At 39.7% G+C, this 22036-nt stretch overlaps 1 protein-coding gene across 2 annotated transcripts in view; it reads left to right on the top strand.

Moving 5' to 3' along the window:
• Positions 1-22036, top strand: part of LOC132399947 (E3 ubiquitin-protein ligase Itchy-like) — a 150640-nt gene that overhangs the window by 32808 nt on the left and 95796 nt on the right. For both annotated transcript variants that reach the window (XM_059980915.1, XM_059980916.1), the window contains 5 exons: positions 10170-10257; positions 11755-11841; positions 13235-13376; positions 15977-16101; positions 21107-21241. In XM_059980915.1, coding sequence (XP_059836898.1) covers positions 11775-11841; positions 13235-13376; positions 15977-16101; positions 21107-21241 — 469 coding nt within the window. In that variant the 5' untranslated portion in view covers positions 10170-10257; positions 11755-11774. The remainder of the gene's footprint in view (positions 1-10169; positions 10258-11754; positions 11842-13234; positions 13377-15976; positions 16102-21106; positions 21242-22036) is intronic.

Here is a 22036-nt window from a genome sequence, read left to right as displayed (position 1 = left end):
AGGGTTAATTGTGTCTACCAAGGAGATGCTTGAGGGGAAGTATTAACAGGTTGCAGGGAAAGATAGATATATGGGACCGAATGGATTCTTCCACAGAGAGCTGGCATGGGTTCAGTGGGTGAAATGGCTCTCTGTGCCGCAATTCTGACCTACACAGCCTACCTACAGTCAGATTTGTCACATCTAACAGGAGCTGCTTAGGCTTGATATAGGCAACTGCAGTAATTACAGTCCAGCTTCTTCCTCACAATGATCAATGATGTATGACTGCAGTCATGAACAAGTCACTTCAAAGGCTAATGATTTTACCAGTTGTCAAAGCACCAGCAAAAATCTTTTGTGGAAAAACTTCCTATTTTCTTAGTGAGCTTAAATAAATCATCTGTGACTAAGTACAATGAGAATTGCTGTATTGCACATGCAGCATAAAATTCATATTCTAATTTTGATTGAAGTTAATGTTGGATATAAAGGGTCCTTGTATTTTGTCTATTTTTAGATTGCTACCAATTTGCAAAATGAAAGGTTCATCTTGGAAAAAGAATCTGAAAAGGCATAGGGACAATCATTTTGCAGAGGTTCACACATTGAAATTCTTAGCAATGCAGTTGTTATTTTTGTGATCAAATAAAGACATTAAGTGAGTGCACAGAAAGTTCCTTTAGGTGTTAACTCTGATGATAAGATTTTATTTTCCTTGTAGTTATTAATGTTGATTAATGTCGTCATTTAATTGTATACAAAGTCTGCAGATACAAGTTATGTGGTGGCAAATTTGATTGGTTCTAGTTGACTTCAGGAGGGCACAAAGCGACCACACTCTGCTGACGGCTCCTCAGTAGAGATCATTAAGAGCACCAAATTTCTTGGTGTTCACCTGGCAGAGAATCTCACCAGCTCCATAGCAAAGAAAGCCCAGCAGCATCTCTTCTTTCTGCAAAGGCTGAGGAAAGCCCATCTCTTTCCCCCCCCCCCCCCCAATCCTCATCACATTCTACAGGGGTTGTATTGAGAGCATCCTGAACAGCTGCATCACTGCCTGGTTCGGAAATTGCACCATCTCCGATCGCAGGACCCTGCAACAAATAGTGAGGTCAGCTGAGAAGATCATCAGGGTCTCTCTTCCCGCCATTACAGATATTTACACTGCATGCTCACACACCCCTCATACAAACTCTTTTCCCTCCTACCTTCTGGGAAAAGGCACCAAAGCATTTGGGCTCTCACAGCCAGACTATGTAACAGTTTCTTCCCCCAAGCTATCAGACTCCTCAATACCCAGAGCCTGGACTGACACCAACTTACTGCCCTTTACTGTGCCTATTGTCTTGCTTATTATTTATTGTAATGCCTGCACTGTTTTGTGCACTTTATGCAGTCCTGGGTAGGTCTGTAGTCTAATGTAGTTTTTTTTCTGTGTTGTTTTTAACATAGTTCAGTGTAGTTTTTGTATTGTTTCATGTAGCACCATGGTCCTGAAAAACGTCTTGTTTTTACTGTGTACTGTACCAGCAGTTATGGTTGAAATGACAATAAGAAGTGACTTGACTTGAAAGGTTTTGGGGAGAAGGAAAGAGAATGGGGTGTAAAGGGGGAAAATAAATCGGCCATGATGGACTGGCAGAACAGACTCAATGGGCTGAATGGCCTAATTCTGTTCCAAAGTCTTAGTCTTATTTTGGAAGCCATGTGGCTGCAGAGGATTAATGCAGCCACAAGCATCCTACAATGAAACCAAGGTACCATCCGGAAAAAGGTTCAGGAGCCTCAGGACTCTCACCATCAGATTCTGGAACAGTCATCACTTCTCAACAGTCAGGCTGTTGAACTGGTGGGGATAACTACACTCAACCTCACTTGCCCCGTCACTAAACTGTTCTAACTTTTGCACATTGGTTAGCTGTCCGTCCTGTTGGAGCGGCCTTTCATTTTTTCTATTGTGGTTCTTGGATTTACTGAGCATGGCCACAAAAATACGACTCGTAGAGTTGTACGTGGTGACATAAATATACTCTAATAATAAGTTTCTTAAATCTTTGAACTTTGAATGCAGTCCAACCTTTTATTTATGAGATCTGCAGAATTACTAGCAGCTGCAGAGGCGTAATAGATTTTTTAAAAAGTCCAAGGATATACCCATCTTGTTTCTTGCATTAAACTTTCAGAATTACTACCAGACTGAATTGAATAGTTAACCTAGAGAGTAAATTCTGAGGAAGTTATATTCAAACTGGACCTTTTGTATGCCTCATGTGCCTAGTTCAGTGGGTTCAGGAAACAAACAAAAATAATAGCATCCTCGTGTTTTGTAGTGACTGGAAAAAAAATTATTTTCTTTTATGTTAAAGAAATCTATATATAGAAAAGGTAGGTACAATTAAATGCGAGGAACAGGAAACATAGGTGCAGGCTTGTCATTTTAAGACTAATTTCTAAAATTACATTGAGAGCTAAGTATTGAGGGTTTACAAGAATGTAACTAGTGGAGTGCCCCAAGGCTTTCAGATATGTGCCATCTATGTAAATGATCTGGAGGCAAAGTGTAAGTTATTAAGGTTTGCTAATGATGTAGAAGTAATCAAGCATGCATGTTGTAATCAGGATATTTAGATTCAGCAACAGGATATAGATAGGCTGAGTGGCAAAACGTGACAAATGGACTTTACTGTAGGGAAGTATGAAGTCATCCACTTCGATGGGAGTGGTCTAAAGCCAGACCATTAGTTAAGTGGAGAAAGACTGCAGGCGAGCGACCTACTGTAAACAAACTATGTATAGTGCTAGCAGACAGTGCAGCAAGTGGTCAAGTAGACAAAACACGTATTGGCATTCATTTGCAAAACTATATGTTAATACCTAATCTGTATACATTGTTTAGAAATAAGGGAATATTGTTACAATTGTACTGCCAAGACCACTCTTAAATTACTGCAGTTTTATACAGGAGTTAGAAAGTAGTCCAAAATAAATTCATTAGGATTTCTGCATGGTAGTGTAGTGTCACTTTAAAATGCCTGCAATTACTGATCAGGGTTTTATTTCCTCTGCAGTGTACATTTTCTCTGCAAGGTTTCCTCCCACCTCTGAAAGATGTACAGGTTTGGATTAGGGTTAGTGAGTTATGGACATGCTTTGTTAGTGCCAGAATTGTGGTGACACTTGCGGGTTGCCCCCAGCACAAATCAAATGATGACAAACTGTTTTACTGTATGTTTCAATATTTCGATTTATCTGTCTCAAATGAAGATGGTCTTCTTTAGGATGAGAGGATTTTCTTATTATAAACAGCTAAAGAAATTTAATCTCTATCTGAGTTTAGAAATGTATTATGAAACAAAATTGAGGGGGCATGATAGGATATGTGATCTCAAATGAGGGGGCATATAAGCAAACTTTTTATTCCAGCTCATGATTTTGGTACCAGATATAGAGACTTTCCAAGGTATTGGATGTCTTATGAGTGCACTATCACATGTTAATGCGCCTTTTCTTGAAATGTTGCACCATAGAAAAATAAACTTTGCAGGCAGCCCTAAGTTTAAAGGAAATGCAGAAAAGATCTCAGAGGGAGCATGGGAAGCCGAGCCAAGTCACTTCAAGGAAACATCCAATCGAACTGGATGTGGGAAGAGGGGCCCCTGGTATGTGGATAGAGAACAAAGTAATGAGGTCCAGCATGTGGACAAGGGAGCGCCACAAACCTGCCTGAGGAATCATAGGCTGAAAGTGTTGTCGTTACTTGAAATGACCAGGAGACACAGACAGTTCTTCGAGAAGTTTAAACCTTTATTTGCAAACAAAGGCTGAGGCAATCAATGAACTTGTCACCGAAAGCCCACCGAGCTCCAGTGTACAGCATTCTTTATAGTAATTTCTTATCTCAGTTACATTTCGGTTTCATCAGCATACCCAATCAGTTTTTAATTGCATATCATCTATACATTAACTAATCAAACGCTCTTGCCTAGCTCGGTGCACTACCATTATTTTTCACCCGTTCGCATTGGGGTAGGGCCCTGTTCCTTGCCAAGGTTATTTTTTCCAGACAGCCTCCCTCACATTCCATTCTGTGGACCATCCTGTCTGTCACAGTTATCTCTTACTAAACAAAGGCTGGGTGTAATACATGGAGTACATTTCAGCTAATTAGTGCTGCTAGCTAAACAGGTGTTCTGTAATTGCCACAGTATATGCAGCTAAGAGAGTACAAAGTATCTAGTTAAAACAATACATAGCAAAATGTGTCTAATAAAATAATACATAGTAATATTCAGTACCTAGAAGTGATCACATAGTATAGTAAATAGCTAGTACATAGTGATTATATTTCAGGTATATATAGTGATTATGTCAGGTATATTTCTCAATAAAAGCAAGGACAACTTCTATCCTACTGTTATCAAGCTCTTGAGCAGACCTCTTGTACACTAATGTGGATTCTTGGCCTCACAATTCGCTTTGTTGTGATCTTGCACTTAATTGTTTGCACTTTCTCTGTAGCTTTTACACTCTATTCTGCATTGTTATTGTTTTACCTCAGTGCACTGTGGAATGATCTTTTCTGTATGAACAGCATGCAAGACAAGCCTTTCATTGTATTTTGGTACATGTGACAATAATAAATCAATGTCAATAGGTATAATCCACGTGCCTTTTAAAAAGCACAAGTTTGCATCTGACCATCTGCCTTATCCTTCATTAGATCCAGATGGTGACCATCAAGGTTTTAGGTGGTCAGCTAGATGCAAAATAATAGGCATTTTCAGATTGTTAGGTAATGGACTATCGGAGCTAAGGAGCATTCTTTTAAAACTGAGGTCTGTCTGAACTTTGAGGCAAGATCTCTGGGTACACAGAAGAGGATGGGGTAGATCGGCCATGTACCAGAGCACTCTTGTGGGGCATATACCTATTTTGTAATGTGTGTTTTTATTTATTGATTGATTGGGGTACAGCATGGAATAGGCCCTACTGGCCCCTCGAGCCATGGTTTACTCCTAGCCTAATTACAGGAACATTTACAGTGACCAATTAACTTATCAATCGGTACGTCTTTGGAATGTGGGAGGAAACCAGAGCCCCCAGAGGAAGCCCATGCAGCCATGGGGAGAACGTACAGGCAGCGGAGAGAACTGAACCCAGGTCACTGGTACTGCAAAACATTGTGCTGACCACGACGCTATCCTGCCACATTTTGATAAACAAAAGAACCTGGAAGCAATTTATTAGGTTGTGCATAATTGTGATAACTTTATGAATAGTTTTAATAGTTTAGATTTGCTACACTACATTGAATTGTGGATGATTTAAAGGATGCTAATTACTTTGCAGTCAAAAGCCTTTGGAAAGATTAATGTATGTTTAGTAATGAAGGGCCTAAAGTACACACAATGATGTACAATACACCTACATTTCACATAATAATATTTTCCAGTAAATTCAAATAAAATTCTGTTCTTATTCTAAGCCCTGAAGGAAAACACCAAGTTGATACTTAAGCTGTAAGGAAATGATTGCTTTGGGCTGTCTAGATCATTAATTTTACTAAATAGACTCCATTCTGTTAATTGTATCTAATGCAAAACACATTTTGCTGTAGTGAAACTTAAGTGCAAGATAAAGAGCTTATGTCCAATTTGGAACTTTAGACTTTGGAAAATTGTCTTACTTTCCAAATTCAACAAATTACTCATTTTGATCAAGGTGATGATATTTGGTAAAATACCACTGGTGATGTGATGTGATTTTTAAAGGAGCACCTACAAATGCTGGAGGAACTCTGCAGGTCAGGCAGAAAAGAATAAACAGTTGACCATTTGGGCTGAGATACTACTTCAGGACTGGGAGGGAAGGGGGAAAGATGCCAGAATAAAAAGGTGGGGGTGGGGGAAATGAGGCTATCTGGAAGGTGAAAGGCAAAGCCAGGTTAGTGGGATAGGTCAAGAGCTGAAGGAATTGATAGGAGAGGAGAGTGGACCATAGGAGAAAGAGGAGGAGAAGGGAACCGGGGGAAGTAATAGGCAGGTGAAGGAGTAAAAGATCAGAGTGTGGGTATAGAGGAGGGGAGATTTGTTTACTGGAAGATGAAATTGATATTCATGCCATCAGTTTAGAGGGTACCTAGACAAAATATAAGGTGTTGCTCCTCCACCCAGGAGTGTAGTCTCATCGTGGCACAAGAGGAGGCCGTGGACCAACACGTTGAACCGGAGATCAAAATTAAAATCTTTGGCCACTGGGAAATCACACTTGTGGTGGATGGTGTGGAGGTGCTTGATAAAGTGATTTCCCCCAATTTACAATGAGGCTCATCAATGTGATTTTGAAAGATGGAATGGGTCAGTGATTGAATCAAAAGCAATCAGTGAATATGCCTTTGCTCTGAAGAGAAAAATTGTGGATTTTTATGGGTACAGTAACTCCTAACTGATTACAAGTGCAGCATTTTTCAATGATCTCTTCAAAATTCAAGATTGTTTAATGTCATTTCCAGTACACAGGCGTAAAGGAGAACAAAATCCAATGCATCACAAAAAAGCAATAAGATAAAGAACACAATAATAAATAGAACACAATATATATAAATACATAACATAGCTTGTATGTGTATGGCACGTGGCCAAGTGGTTAAGGCGTTGGACTAGCGATCTGAAGGTCTGAGTTCGAGCTGCAGCCGAGGCAGCGTATTGTGTCCTTGAGCAAAGCACTTAACCACACATTGCTCCAGTCCACCCAGCTGAAAATGGGTACCGGCAAAATGCTGGGGGTTAACCTCGCAGTAGACTGGCATCCTATCTTGGTGGGGGGGGGGGGGGGGGGGAGGAGTCTTGTACTCTCAATCGCTTCACGCCACGGAAACGGGGATAAGCACCGGCCTGATGAGCCTATAAGGCTCGAGACAGACTTTTAACTATACCTTGTATGCATTGATTGTTACTGCACTTAAAGTGACACTAGGTACAGGAATGGTTGTACTTAAGGTAACTGACAGGAAATGATTTTGTAGTGGTGATACGATAGGTACAGAAACCACTGAAGGTTTTTGTTGCACAGGTATTGTAAATCATCATGATAAATCCAAATTTCCACATTCCTGCATTTTTAATTCATCACTGTAGATAGGTCAGGGTTTTTAAAGCATAACGAAATATTCATGAATTACCATTTGGAGCTGTATTTAAACATTAGATTCGGTATCTAAAACAGAAGAGGTATTAAGATGTAAAATTAGTTTATAAAAGCATTTCAAAGGTCTAAATCTTGATCTTTCGTATTTGTTGCACATCTCCCAATAGCTGGGGTTTGGGGTCAAATTGCAAACTGTCTTCTGTATTTCATCTTCAGATATGCAATGTAGTTTATGCAGAATTCACACATAGACGTGCCACCAACAGCTTGTGAAAGGTATATAAACTTAGCTTTATTCAGACACATAATTGCAAAAACAAAGTACAGTCGGCCCTCCTTATCCATGAATTCCGCATGCGCTAATTCAACCAACCGCAAATCGCAAAAACCCGGAAGTGGTCTTCCAGCACTTGTTGTTCGTGCATGTACAGATGTTTTTTCTTGTTATTATTCCCCAAACAATGCAGTATAACAACTATTTTACATAGCATTTACATTGTATTAGGTATTATAAGTAATCTAGAGATGATTTAAAGTATACGGGAGGATGTGCGTGGGTTATCGTGGATCAGGATTGAAAAAATCGGAAGTTCTTTTACTCAGTAAGTCGGAACAGGTACATCCGGTATTATTTAGTGTCAGTTAGTCAAACGTTTGTCTTAGAAAGGTGAAATATATACTATATACTATGTGTATAAAACACTTAAGAATGTATGTTTCAACGCCAGGCTTGGGAACTTCTTCCTGAGTTCAATCCAGTGACAGGTGTCGAGTGCACTCTCTGCCATGCCGGGTTGATGTGAGGATCAAAAACCCAAAACCCAATAATTAAACCACTGCGTTGCTTAGTAATAATTGTAGCTTTCACCGGAGCAGAGCCTTTCTCACTTTACCCTTTAAAATTGTTCCGATTGTTGACTGACTGTAGCCTGACACTTCCAATGATGATGGCGTTTTACCTCTTTCCGGTCGCTTTATTATTTCCACTTTATTTTCAATCACGATCGTGATTATGGTCGTGAACAGAAACACTGTGGATTCAGAGTTCTGCTGGTGGGTCCTAATGTCCACCACACTGAAACACGTTAAATAAGGTCTGTGGTTCTGCTGGGTCCTAAGATCCACCGCATTGAGACAGGTTGAATAAGGGACTTGAGCATCCGCGAATTCTGGTATCCGCCGGGGGTCCCGAAACCAATCCCCCACGGATAAGAAGGGCCGACTGTACAAGCACAAAGAGGTTACACAATATACCACTCTGTGAAGACACAAGGTGATCAACCTCAGACTTGTACCCAGCTTTCTCTCAGCCTGACACTCAGACTCCTTCTACAGTTCTCTGGCTTGATGTGAAGCTGTTACATTGGGTATTGTCCCTTTTTGCACTATGGTTCCAGTCTTTTCACAGAATCTTATTTGCCATTGATGGCTTTTCTAAACAATTTCTGGTTCAGAATAATCAGTGCTGGAGTTTCAACCCTTTGATTTAAGTTGCTACCAATCTCCTTGCTTGTATTTTCTCTACATCTCAACAGAAATCTTCACACACCACAAACCATCCTCCTCTCTGTTGATCTCCAGATGTTAGTTAAGCCTGTATACTCTGTTCCTTCATCTAATTTCAATGGCTATTTAAACTCAACTTTCAAGATGTGCTTGGATATGAGATTGTCATTTATGTTGGAAGGTTTCAGATTGAAATGAAAGCAGATTTTGACATTGAGTAGAGAAATGTACTCAGTTCAAACCAGTTAGTCTTGAATAATACACTTATTCACTTGAAGTCTCTAACTTTTCAACCTTTCCCTGCCAGGTCTGCTTCATTTACATTTTGATCAGGCATCAGTCCTTGACTGGAGTCATAATGGTTTAGAAAAATACAGCACAGAAATGGCCCATCTTGTCCATTTTAACAAGACCATCAGTCATTAGACCATAAGATGTAGAAGCAGAATTAAGCTATTTAACCCATCGAGTCTGCTCGGCCATTCCATCATAACTGATTTATCACCCCTTTCAACCCGTCTCCTGCCTTCTCCCCATAACCTTTGATGCCCTTATTAATCAGGGACCTATCATCCTCTGCTTTAAATATACCCAATGACTTGGCCTCCACAACCATCTGTGGCAAAGAATTCCACAGATTTCGCCATCCTCTGGTTGAATAATTTCCTCCTCATCTCTCTTTTTTTTTAAAACAAGGATCCCTGACTCTCTACTATAGTTAACATCCTCTCATACTATCTAGGGCTTTCAATATTCAATAGTTTCAATAAGATTCCCTCTTTATTCTGTGAGAAGCAGTGGGTGTGGGTGGAAATGGAAGAATGAACCGGGGAGAGCCATCCCCCCCAAAATATAAGAGGAGAGCATGACGTGTGGCGATGATACTGTGTTTAAAAGATTCGGGTAGACATTATAGAGGATGATATGAATACAGAGATGAAAGGCAAGAGTAAGGAGATCTCTAGCCTTGTCCAGGGTGATAGAAAAGGGACTGAGGGCAAACAGGCAGGAACTGAAATGGATGTGGCTGAGAGATTTACTTACTTTAGGATTATGGAACATTCTGGTCAAAGTGGGGTGCCATCTGAAATTTGCTACCCTGGCCTGTCAGTCAATTACATGCAGGTGGAAGGCACCACAGTATAAGAACAAAGACTGTTAGGCAGGGTTACAGCTTCTTCCCCCAGGATGTGAGTCTTCTGAACACCCTGATACCACCCAATGCACATTATTATTGACAGCGCCAGTAGTGGTACTATAGTGTATATTTAACTATATATCATGTATGCGGTTTGTCAACTTGTACATCCACATAATACTTAATCTGTTAATATTTTATGTTCTGTATGTCATGTATGCACTGTCTTTTGCACCTTGGTCCTCGAGGAACATCGGTTAAGCGATATCCATTATCTGTGTATGATTGATTGACAAGCATAAAGAAGCTTTGATTTAGTTTCCTCATTTTTCCTTAGTTGAACCTTTTCATTTGAATATAACTTTGTTACCTTTGCTGATGACTATTGTCTTTATAGGGTGAATAAAGAAGACAGTACTATTTCCCCTCAAGATCAGTCCCAAGAGAGAATGTCCTGGAGAGACTAAAGCATTGGGGATTGATTGGTGAGTATAATGTAACTATTTGGATTCAATGTTTGAGAAGATTATTTCTGAAGATGAAAGATAACATATCTTTATTAGGACGGCACAGTAGCTTAGTTAGCATAACACTATTACAGTGCCAGCAACCTGGTTCAATTCCTGTTGTTGTCCGTAAGGAATTTTAAACATTCTCTCTATGATCACATTGGCTTCCTCCCACATACGACATTGGAGCAGAATTAGACCACTCAGCCGATTGAGCGTGCTCCACCATTCCATAATGGATTTATTACCGTTTTCCTGCCTCCCCCAATAACCTTCTATGCCCTGACTAACCAAACACCCATCAACCTCTGATTTTAATATACTCAGTGACTTGACCTTCATAGTCGTCTGCCTCCACATTCTAAAGATACATGGGTTAGTAGCTTAATTGGTGTAATTGGGTGACATAGGTTTGTTAGGCTGGAAGGCCTGTTGTTACCATGTTTAATTTCTAAATCTTTTTCTATGGTAGCGTATTTCTAGTCTTTTTTTTGTAATCTGGCATTAAAGCAGAAATGCAAGAAACTAGCTTATTAAACTGTGACAGTCATAGATCTTTTGTCCTGAGATGTATTATTGAATTGTTTCACACTGTTGTTATACGTGGATGGCCAAAATTAGCCCCACGAGATAGCAGGGCGTCCCACAGCTTTAGGACAAGGACTTCTTCCCCAAGGCAGTGAGACTACTTAACTTCCTGCCACCACCCAGGTCTCATCACGTATGAAGCACTAGTGGCGTTATACTGTTTACTTTTTAACTTGTCATAAATGCACCTTATTATTTGTTCGTGGTAATATTACTTTGTGTATTGTGAGTGTTGTATGTACTGTTTTGCACTTTGGTCCAGAGGAACTGTGTTTCATTTGGCAGTATACTTGAATACAGTTGAATGGCTATAATATTGAACTTCTAGATCTACTTGATCTAGCTGACGAGATTATGTTCAGTTTAAAGGAAATGCAGATTGGACTTGTGCCTCGCTGCCTGTGAATTGCAGTGCTGGATGGGCTCTTTGTAGTAGATGAATAAAGAGCAGTGAGTGCACATGATGAACTGGACTAGAAATTGGGAGCAGGAAAGCTGATTAATGATCATATCTGGCTACGTTTTAATTTTAAATTGCTGATCTGATTTCTGTCCTTACAAGCTATATAGTTTACCACTTCCTGGGTTGCGATCAGTGATGCTGGCCAATGTAAATCTGCTGATAGTTTTAAATTTTAAGTTCTGTGATAGTCCAATTGATTATTTTGTCCCTGCTTTCCTGTACCCCGCAGCTGAAGAGAGCAATTTGCATCATTGCCCCTGTACTTAGTTTGTTTTATGTTCTTGCTTCGCTCTGTGCAGTTCTCACAGTGCCTTCAGCGCACAGCAATGCTAATGATATTAAATGGGATTAATCTATGCTAATGCAATAATTGTACACTTTATTGAAATGGTGCTTTTAATTTAACTGATTTTCTTGTATAGGTTCACACATAGTCTGAGCCATGGCCACGAATGGTACAAGTTCTTCAGCAAGCAACCATACAACAAGATCGCAACTTGGGATAAAAGGTGGGTCTGGAGGAGGATTAATTTATGCACTGCTATGGAGATCTGCCAGTTTTCATATTTGATTTATTTATTTTTTCTCCTTTTTCACAAGTTTGCATCAGCTGTGACCAGGTAACCTGTATCATTGTCACTCTAGTCCAGCTGGTAGTGATGTGTATGGGTCTGATTTTTCTCTCCTCTTCCAATCCTGGTTGAAGTTTCTGAAAATTTTCAATAGGTGCCTTTGCCATACGTTAGGTTACATGTTGATACAGTGGACACAATATCCCTTTTTCCTCAGTTGTGTTACAACTTTTGAGCAATCTTAGTATATTGAATTGTTATATATACTCAGTAACTATTTTATTAGGTACATCTACTTGTTAATGTACGTGTGTAACCAGTCAATCATGTGGCAGCAACATGGTCAAGAGGTTCAGTTATTTTTCAGACCAAACATCAGAATGGAGAGGAAATCTAAGTGACTTTGACCATGGAATCAATGTTGGTTCCAGACAGGGTGGTTTGAGTATCTTAGAAACTGATATCCTGGGATCTTTGTGCACAACAGTCTCTAGAGTTTATAGACAGTGGTGTGTGAAACAGGGAAAAAAAATCCAGTGACTGGCAGTTCGGTGGCCAAAAACACTTGGTTCATGAGGTGGTCAGAGGAGAATGGCCAGACCAGTTGAAGCTAACAGGAAGGTGACAGTAAATCAAATAACAACACATTGCAACAGTGGTGTGGAGAAGAGCATCTCTGAATGTACAACACGTCAAACCTTGAAGTGGATGGGCTATAGCAGCAGAATGCCAGAAGCATACACTCAGCAAATAGATTGTTGCTGCAGATTCCAGCATCTGCAGTCTCTGGACACCATGCAAAATTTATTCCTCTAGATAAATTATCATCTGAGAATTCTTCAATTGATACTAACAGCTTTTTCAACAGGATTGTAACTTTGGAGAGACCCATGCATAACCATCTAGATGTGGGCAAAAACATCTACATCAAAAATTGGAGGAGAGAGAAAAGATATCAGAGCATGGTATAGGATACTCCTGTCATCAGAAGTGACATCTTCACCCTTAACGTAAATTCTGGTTGTCTACAGTGTCCCCATCCTGACACCACCACCACCTTGTAATCACTTCCATGTGCTTATTCTCTAATGTGGTTTTCTTTTTGCTAGTGCTGACTATCATGAAAAATCTGGGCTGGGCCACTTTGTCCACGTTGTTTGGGTCATTTAATATTTGCTATATGAAAGATTCTATGTGTGTTGGCAGTACTGCGATCCACGATTTCATAAGTTGCATCAAAGCATGCAGTTGTGACATTTGTGATGGCTTTGCTCTATGGTTGAGTCATTCCACTTCTTGTTTAGGACGATTTCTCCATTTTTTGTTGTAGTCATTTGTGCAAAGCTCAAAGAAAATAAGAAGAACTGGTTTGGGCCCAGTCCCTACGTAGAAGTGGCTGTCGACGGCCAGTCAAAGAAAACTGAGAAGCTTACCAACACACACAACCCCAAATGGAAACAGCATGTCACAGTGTATGTTGGATATTTTTTATGCTGTTACATTTAGATGGTATTGTGATTAACGTAACATTTTATCCCGGTGTTGAAAAACGGAAGGGCAAAATAAGGGCAATGTATTGAAATGTTGTTTGTTTGTTTATTTATTTAGAGCATGGACCTCTTAATGCTATTGGTCCGTGGCATAAAAAAGGTTGTTGAGTGCCGTTGACTTATGGTGACCCGATGAATAGTGCAATTGTCCATAGGGTTTTCATGGTAAGACATGGAAGTAGTTTGCCAGGCCTTTCTTCCGCAGTTGCCTAGGTTGGGACCCGGCCAGATTCAAACTTTGGACCATCTGCCTCAAAGTCCAGTTCTGATGCCACTATACCACCAGCCAGCCCAGGTTGGGAACCCCACCAATTTAGAGGTACAGCATTGTAACAGGCCCTTCTGGCCCAACAAGCCCACTTCGCCCAAATGCACCCATGTGACCAGTGAACCTACTAAGCTGTAATTCTTTGGAAAATGGGAGGAAGCTTACATGTTGACTAAGAGAATGTACTAACTCCTTACGGCAGCATTGGAATTGAGCCTGGGTCACAGGCACTGCATTAATATTATATCAACTGCAACACTGCTGTGCCATCTCCAAAAGTTTTACATGGTCTAACCAAGCCCTACCCAATTGGCATGACATGATTTATTTGTTAAGGTTGCTAAAAAAATTTTGATATTGTATTCTAGAATTGGAGGAGAGTTGGTATTTATGGCCAGAATCCAGTTCTATAGAAACATAGAAAAATTTACAGCGCATTACAGGCCCTTTGGCCCACAATTTTGTACTGAACATGTAACCTACTTTAGAAGCTGCCTAGAATTTCCCTACAGCATTAGCCCTCTATTTTTCCATGTCCCTATCTAAGAGCCTCTTAAAAGACCTTATTGTATCTGCATCTACCACCATCACTGGCAGTGCATTCCACACACCCACCACTCTGTGGAAAAACCTACTCTTGACATCTTCCTCCTACCTACTTCCAAGCACCTTAAAACTGTACCCTCTCGTGCTAGCCATTTCAGCCCTGAGAAAAAGCCTCTGACTATCCACTCAATCAATGCCCCTCATCATCTTATACACCTCTATCAGGTCACCTCTCATCCTCCATTGCTCCAAGGAGAAAAGGCTGAGTTCACTCAACCTATTCTCATAAGGCAGGCTCCCCAATCCAGGAAACATCCTTGTAAATCTCCTCTGCACTCTCTCTATAGTATCTATATCCTTCCTGTAATGAGGTGACCAGAACTGAACACAGTATTTCAAGTGGGGTCCAACAAAGGTCTTGTATCCCTAACAAAAAAATCCTTCTAAATTGAAGAAATATCAATTTAACTCATAATGTAGATTTGTGTTCCAAGTAACCCAGCCAACCAGTTATCTTCTTTGAAGGTTGCTAGAAAATGAACTCAGTTTCTAATACAGTGTATTCCAGTTAATTGGGGCACATTGGGACCAGTACATTTTGGCCCAATTAAGCAGCTGCCCAGTTATCTGAAGTTTTATGGAAATAGTTAAAAAGATATAAAAAGACAAACTACCTTTTAACTGAGTAACAAATCATATATTTAAATGAAATGCAGAACAAAATAGAGCACTATCAATACTACTACAGTGCTATAAAACTGCGTATTAGTTCCAAATAGTTATTGATGGAGGAATTCATCATGTAGCTGCTAACTTGAAGTAGTGAAATCATCTTATTATCACTCCTGGCAGTTTCTGGCATCTTCAAGCCTGAATGTTTAAAACTGCAGTGAGTAAAGCAGTTCAAAATTGGCTTTCTACTTATTTCTCACCTTCTATCAGTGATAAAAGTCACTGCTTTTTGAACACACATGCACGCATCTGACACTAGTTAGAAACTGAGCGGTGGTGGTCTGCTTTCCCAGTTAAGCGTCATAGTGTCACAAATAAACAAAAGGAATCCCAACTATACTCTTAATTAGTTCCTTAAGAGCTCCTTAAGAGTTGTCCCAAATAAGAGGCTGTCCTGATTAATTGATGGCCCAATTAAATGGAATCCAATATCCATGATCCATAATTAAATGGAATCCATTTTTCATTTCTGGTGCTAATCTGTCTCGAAATAATCAACTAATGGAAACATGCTGAGATATTGGGCCATTATTGCCACATTGCCAATCCATCCGCCTTTGGAAGAGTTTGACATTCCCATATTGGCCTCAATCCCACAAAACTGACATGGAAGCAAGTCATCCTTGATGCTGAGAAACTGCTAATCCAATGCAATGGCTGTTGCATAATTGAATTCAGGATTAAGGGTGTTCTAGCTGTTTCATACCGTATATCTCCTGGATTTGGCTCTCAAATGAGCTTTGTCACCATATGCTGAGAGGGTGTATTTCAAATCAGGCATCTTATCAGTATGGTTTGGTACCCTGTCGAGCATGTGAAGGCGACATTGTTTGTTTTAAGTGGGATTTCTTCTTACCGACAATTGTTTTTTCTTTCGCCAGTTCCCATATCCTCTGGAATATTAGTTTCATGCTGGAGTTCATTTCATGGGAGGGTTTTATTTTTTAAACTTGTTCATTATCTTTCATTGACACAGGATTGTAACACCATTCAGCATGATCCATTTTCGAGTATGGAGCCATCAGACGCTGAAATCGGATGTCTTGCTGGGATGCGCCACTCTGGACGTCTGTGAGACATTAAAATCTAATAATATGAAATGTGAGTTTGTCCTGTTACTTGGCAGACCTGCCATCGCCATCTGTCAAGAGCAACTCTTTGTTTTTCATTGTCATTTCATGAGATTAGTAATAAAGATGGCACAGGTGGCTGCTCCTTGTGCAGCCTTTTGCTGACTGAAGGGTCAGTCCAGCTGTGATATGACAATGGGACACTGGATAAGGAAAGAAATGAAGGAACCAGTCCTTAATGTAGTAGACATTTCACTATTTTATTCTCTGCTGTCAACTCCACAGTGGAATCTAGATGAATTTTAGTTCATCAGTTGAAACATTCTTTTGTCAAAAGGAGAAAGAGTGAGCTGAAAATTTGGCATTCCTTGCATTGAAATCTATATTACCGGAAATTATATTTGTATAACATCTTGGATGTAATCCAAGATGCTCAAAGCCAGAAGAAAAAAAGATTATCATGAGTCTTTTGAGTGGATAACTATCTTTCTTGGGTCTAGCCTTTTTTTTGGAACTGGACACCTCATGCAACTAGTGTTTCCTTAAAAGCTTGTCTTGTAAGAACAAAGTTTTTCTTGTTCTTTCCAAAATGTAACTGACTGTGATGCACAATTTGTTCTTGCCCCACCTTCAGCCATTTTCATGCTTTCTTTTACATGGTTAATTTTCGTCCAAAGTTCCTGCGATTTTTGGATGTTCTTGGTAGTAAACCAACTCAAATCCTAAAGAAGGTTTAAATTTTTAATATGTGGAAGACTGCTTGCATGGCCATAATCTACTCAAGTTCAGTTAAACTTGAGTTTCTTTCTTGCTTCCTTCCTGGAGGCACAGGTAGAAGCAAACTGCTATGTATTTCCAGTAACTCCCTGAAGCTACCAGCCTGCCTGTCATGTCACACGTTATTTACACATAGAAACAACTGTAGCCAAACCTGTCCCGTATAGCTGCAGAACAGGATTTGTGTGAAGAGGATTAGTTGCCTTGCCCCACCCAGCTACTCTGAGCCCAGCTTCAGCATTTCCATCCAGTGCTGACAATTCAGCTGCCTAGGGCCCAAACTTTGGAATTCCTTCCCTAAACTGCTGCTTGTAGTTTTGAGCAAACTTTCATGACCTAATTTTCCCTTGAATAGCCTTATTAAATTTTGTGCAGTAATTCTCAGTTATATCTTTTTTAATGTGTATTTTTATGGTTCTTTCACATCCCTTTCATGGTATTGCCAAATACTTCTCAGCCTGTGAAATTATTTTGAAGTTGCCTTGAGGAAAACATGACAGCCATCACACAAACTTCTTCAAACAATAATCATGACCAAATAATCTGTTTTTGTAATAGAACTTCAGAAGTAAATGTTTGTCAGTCCATCAAGGATAACCCTTCAGTACAGTTTGGTTTTACTGTTTTAAAGATACTATGCAAATCCAACTTATTTTATCTGTTTGACTCGATGTTGATTTTATTACGACTCAGTGAGTAAACTTTAGGTGGCTTTAGAGTCTGGCTCAGTGCCAAACCACACACCATCTATTTTCGATTTAATGGTCCTTCACTATCCTTTGAGCCCTGAGATTAAAAATGTTTATAGCTTTGAAATATTTCTGTATTTCTCTATGACTTCATTTTGTGTGCATTTTTCTTTTAATTTTTGCTTGTTTTATTTTAACAGCAGCTGCAGATTTGCTGAATATATTGTGGGATATTTAATCTGAGAATTAATGTTAATGGATCATATTAAAGAAGGACATTTTGTTCTCAATATAGTCGGCCCTCCTTATCCGCGAGGAATTGGTTCCGGGATCCCTCGCGGATACCAAAATTCGCGGATGCTCAAGTCCCTTATTCAACCTGGCTTAATGCGGTGGATCTTAGGACCCTGCGGAACCCCAGACCTTATTTAGCCTGTATAAGTGCGGTAGACATTAGGACCCGGCGGCAGCGGTCTGAATCTGCAGTGTTTCTGTTCACGAAAGTAATCACGATTGAAAATAAAGTGAAGATAATAAAGCGATCGGAAAGAGGTGAAATGCCATCGGTCATTGGAAAAGCATTAGGCTACATTGGTTAACAATCGGAATAATTTTAAAGGATAAAATGAGAAATGCTGTGCCCCGATGAAAGTTACAATTATTACTAAGCAACGCAGTGGTGTAATTTTGGGGTTTTGGATTTTTGATCCTCCACATTAACCCGGCACCCCGAGCCCGGCACTGAAACATACGTTCTTAAGTGTTTTATATGCATAGAAAGGTAAAATATATACTATGGCAAACATTTGACTAACTAACGCTAAATAATACCAGATGTACCTGTTCCAACTTAGTAAGAGAACTTGCAATTTTTTTCGATCCCAATCTACAATAACCCACGCATGTCCTCCCGTATACTTTAAATCATCTCTAGATTACTTATAATACCTAATACAATGTAAATGCTATGTAAAATAGTTGTTATACTGCATTGTTTAGGGAATAATGACAGGAAAAGTCTGTACATGCTCGAACAACAAGTGCTGGAAGAGCACTTCTGGGTTTTCACAATTCACGGTTGGTTGAATTCGAGATACAGAATTCGTGGATAAGGAGGGCCGACTGTACTCCATTCAAAAAAGTGAAATGAACTTTAAAATTATTATTGATTCAGTTTAAAAGTCAAACAATATGTCATATGTCACCTACACAGCCACACCACGGTTTTGGTGAATGGGATTCTTCTGATATTTTTCAGCGTCTATCTTTAATCTGTTTACTGAACGAGGGATCTTTGCCTGGGAGAAGACTCCTTTCATGCTGTTGCTCTATCCATGATCATGATTGTTCTTTGCAAATCTTTCTACAGAAGTGGCTTACCATTGCCTCCTTCTGGGCAGTGTCTTTACAACACAGCCATTATCAATCTCTTCAGAGATTGTCTACCTGGGGTCAGTGGTCACATAACCAGGACTTGTGATGTACAGCAGCTGCTCCCAACAACCTGGCGGGGGGTTGTGGGGAGGGGCTAAGCAGTGCTACACCTTGTCCAAGGGTGACCTGCAGACTAATGGAGGAAGGAGCACCTTGTGCCTCCTTTGGTAGAAACATATTTTCACCCCAACGCCCGAAAATTAGTAATCTTAAATTATATGAGGGGTGATTGATAACTCATCTCTTTCTACCTTAGACTATGAACTTATCAATCACCTCGATGAGTTATTAACTTCAAACTTTCTGCATAATCACTCAGAGATGAACTGCATGTGCATGTAACAAGAGCTGTATGACTCATCTCCTTTTACCTCAGGCCACAAACTTATCAATCACCCCTGCTGTGGACATTTCTTGGAGGTCCAAGATCCGTATGCTCCAGGACCGCTGGGCTAAGTGTGTAAATGTAGGAGGGGACTATTTTGAAAAATAAATGTCCTAAGTTTTCTGAAATTAATTCCTCCTACCTTAGGCCACGAGCATATCAATCACCCCTTGTAGATAACTTTTGTTGAAATCCAGACCATGCTTTTAGATTGGGTATATTCATTGCTGTCCAAGCAGCTGGCAAGTTGAGGTTGCCCATGGTAACAAAAAGAACAGGCGGAATCACATTCACCTGTAACGTGGTGTGGCTTTAAGGGTCAAATCTATATGACTTTCAAACTAAATGAGTAATTGTTTGAAAGTTAATTTGAAGGAAGTAGTATTGATTACGTGTAGGATTTCTAACAGTATTTTCTTCCTTTTCAATAACTAATGACTGCCTTAAAAAGAGACCACATTTCTGATAGAAATTTACCCATTTTTGTAACTGCTGGTGAAGTACAGGGAGGGTATCTTTTTAAATTTTATGTAAGCTTTTAATTGGGTTCAGAGTCAGAAAATTCACAGTACACTTGAAAGTTTTTATTAAGGCCAAAGAGTTGAGGGAGAGGCTGATTTACTATTAGATATGAAGCTTTGAGGAGATTATATAATTGAAATAATGTGAGGATGTTGTAGAGAAGTAGGAGAGTTGTTTTCTCCAGCTGTCTTGGCGGGCATCCCAAATCCTCATGTGGTTTGAGGGCACGTGCTTGGCCCAATGAATGCTTCAGATTCTCAACATTTGATTGGAAGCCAAGGCTTTCTTCCAAGTAGGGAATCTCGTGGCAAGACGCACTGTGAAACTCTAAAGTATGGGTCCAGAAATATTCCAGATTTGTTGTTTTAAAAACTGACCTATCTCAGTAAATGTATAAGCTGTACTGAAACTGGAGTTTGTCCTATTATCTAATTATAATATAACTTGTGCATTTTGACATTTAATGATCTTGTACAGGTGATTTTTATTTAATTTATACTAGATGTGATAAATAACCCAATCAATGAATACTCATGGTAACATTATGGCTTAAGATCATAAAACACAGGGATTAACTAAGGCCATTCAGGTCATTGAGTGTGCTCTGCCATTCAATCACGGCTGATTTATTATCCCTTTCAAACTCATTTTTTTTCCTGCTTTCTCCCATAGAAACACAGAAAACCTACAGTAACCTTTGCTGTTATTAATCAAGAACTGATTAATCTCTTCTTTAAATGTACTCAATGACTTAGCTTTCGCAACCGTCTGTGGCAATAAATTCCATAGATTCATCATCCTCTAGCTAAACTTATTTACTTAAGTTTACATGGTAGATGGAGGGCTATGCGGTAGGGAAATTCTAGGCAGCTTCTCGAGTAGGTTATATTGTCGACACATTTGTGGGCTGAAGGGCCTGACCTGTTCCAAGCAAAGGTCCTTCCTTTCCCAGAGATGAGGTCTGTTCACATTTTTTGTAGCTCTGGGTTTTTTATGGGATGGAATTGCTAGCCGCATCCCCAATACATCTCCTTTCATGGCCGGGCTTGGGACTGTCCATGGCAGAGTTCCTTTGGCTAAAGAAATTCCAAGAATTTTAATTGCTCAAGCTATTTTGTTCACTTTTATTTTCCAATATAACAGACCCTTGTGACATTTTGATTAATGTCAATAATAATGCCCTTCGGTGTAGTGTTGTTCTCTTGATATTTGTTTCTAACTTTTCCTAGTTGACAATGTGGTTATAAAGTTACCACTCAACAATGATCGTGATATCATGGACGGGGGTGAGCTGATTGTCTCTCTAGATGGGTTAACTGTTGATCCAGAAGTCTTGACCAATGGACATTCAGCAAGTACAGCAAGTGAGTGAGCAAATTTAAACCCCTTTTACCAACGTAATGTGAAATGCATCTGAAATAATTCTTAATACAGTGTTCAATCCTCCAAACTCGCTTGTCCAGAACATGCAAGACATTTAAGTTGATTCATAAATGCTTCCAGTTGTCTGTTTGCTGTCGTTATATAGCAGGAGACATTTTGAAAATAGTCTATATAAAAAATCTGCCTATAAATTATTACTAGGGGTTGACTGGACTACTACTTTCATTAATTTCTGTGAAGATTGCTAGGAAATATGTGGCACATGGATGAAACAAATCCTGGATTTCAATTTCAAGTTCAAGTTCAATTATTCAACCCTGCACATGCACACAGCTAAACGAAACCCCATTCTTCCAGGGCCAAGATACAGTAAGTATAGTCACTGATGCCATATATTGTAATGATAGCACATTTAGTCACAAAAGTAAAATTATCACAAGTCCCTGAGTGGCATAGCCAGGCATGGTTCACGGGATGTTGTCCTGGAGCCATGTTTCTGCGCCTAAGACTTTTGCACAGTATTGCACTGCACTCAGACTCCGCATAACGCTGATTCATTGCAATGTTGTTATTCAGTTATTTATTGAATTTTTTTACATGACAAAAATTCATTCGAAGCAACACTTAAAATTTCTGAAGAGCAGTTGCCATTACAGTAAACATTCAATCAGCCAATGAGAGCATTTTACATATGTTCTGAACCACTCATGGCCAATCACGTGTTAGTTTACACTGTGCCTCCTCCGCGTGCACAAGCATTCTTGTTCCCTCGCCAA

The sequence above is a fragment of the Hypanus sabinus genome, chromosome 9 (genome assembly GCF_030144855.1).
Source record: "Hypanus sabinus isolate sHypSab1 chromosome 9, sHypSab1.hap1, whole genome shotgun sequence".
In the NCBI taxonomy this organism is placed as follows: domain Eukaryota; kingdom Metazoa; phylum Chordata; class Chondrichthyes; order Myliobatiformes; family Dasyatidae; genus Hypanus; species Hypanus sabinus.
This window is presented reverse-complemented; position numbering and strand designations above follow the sequence as displayed.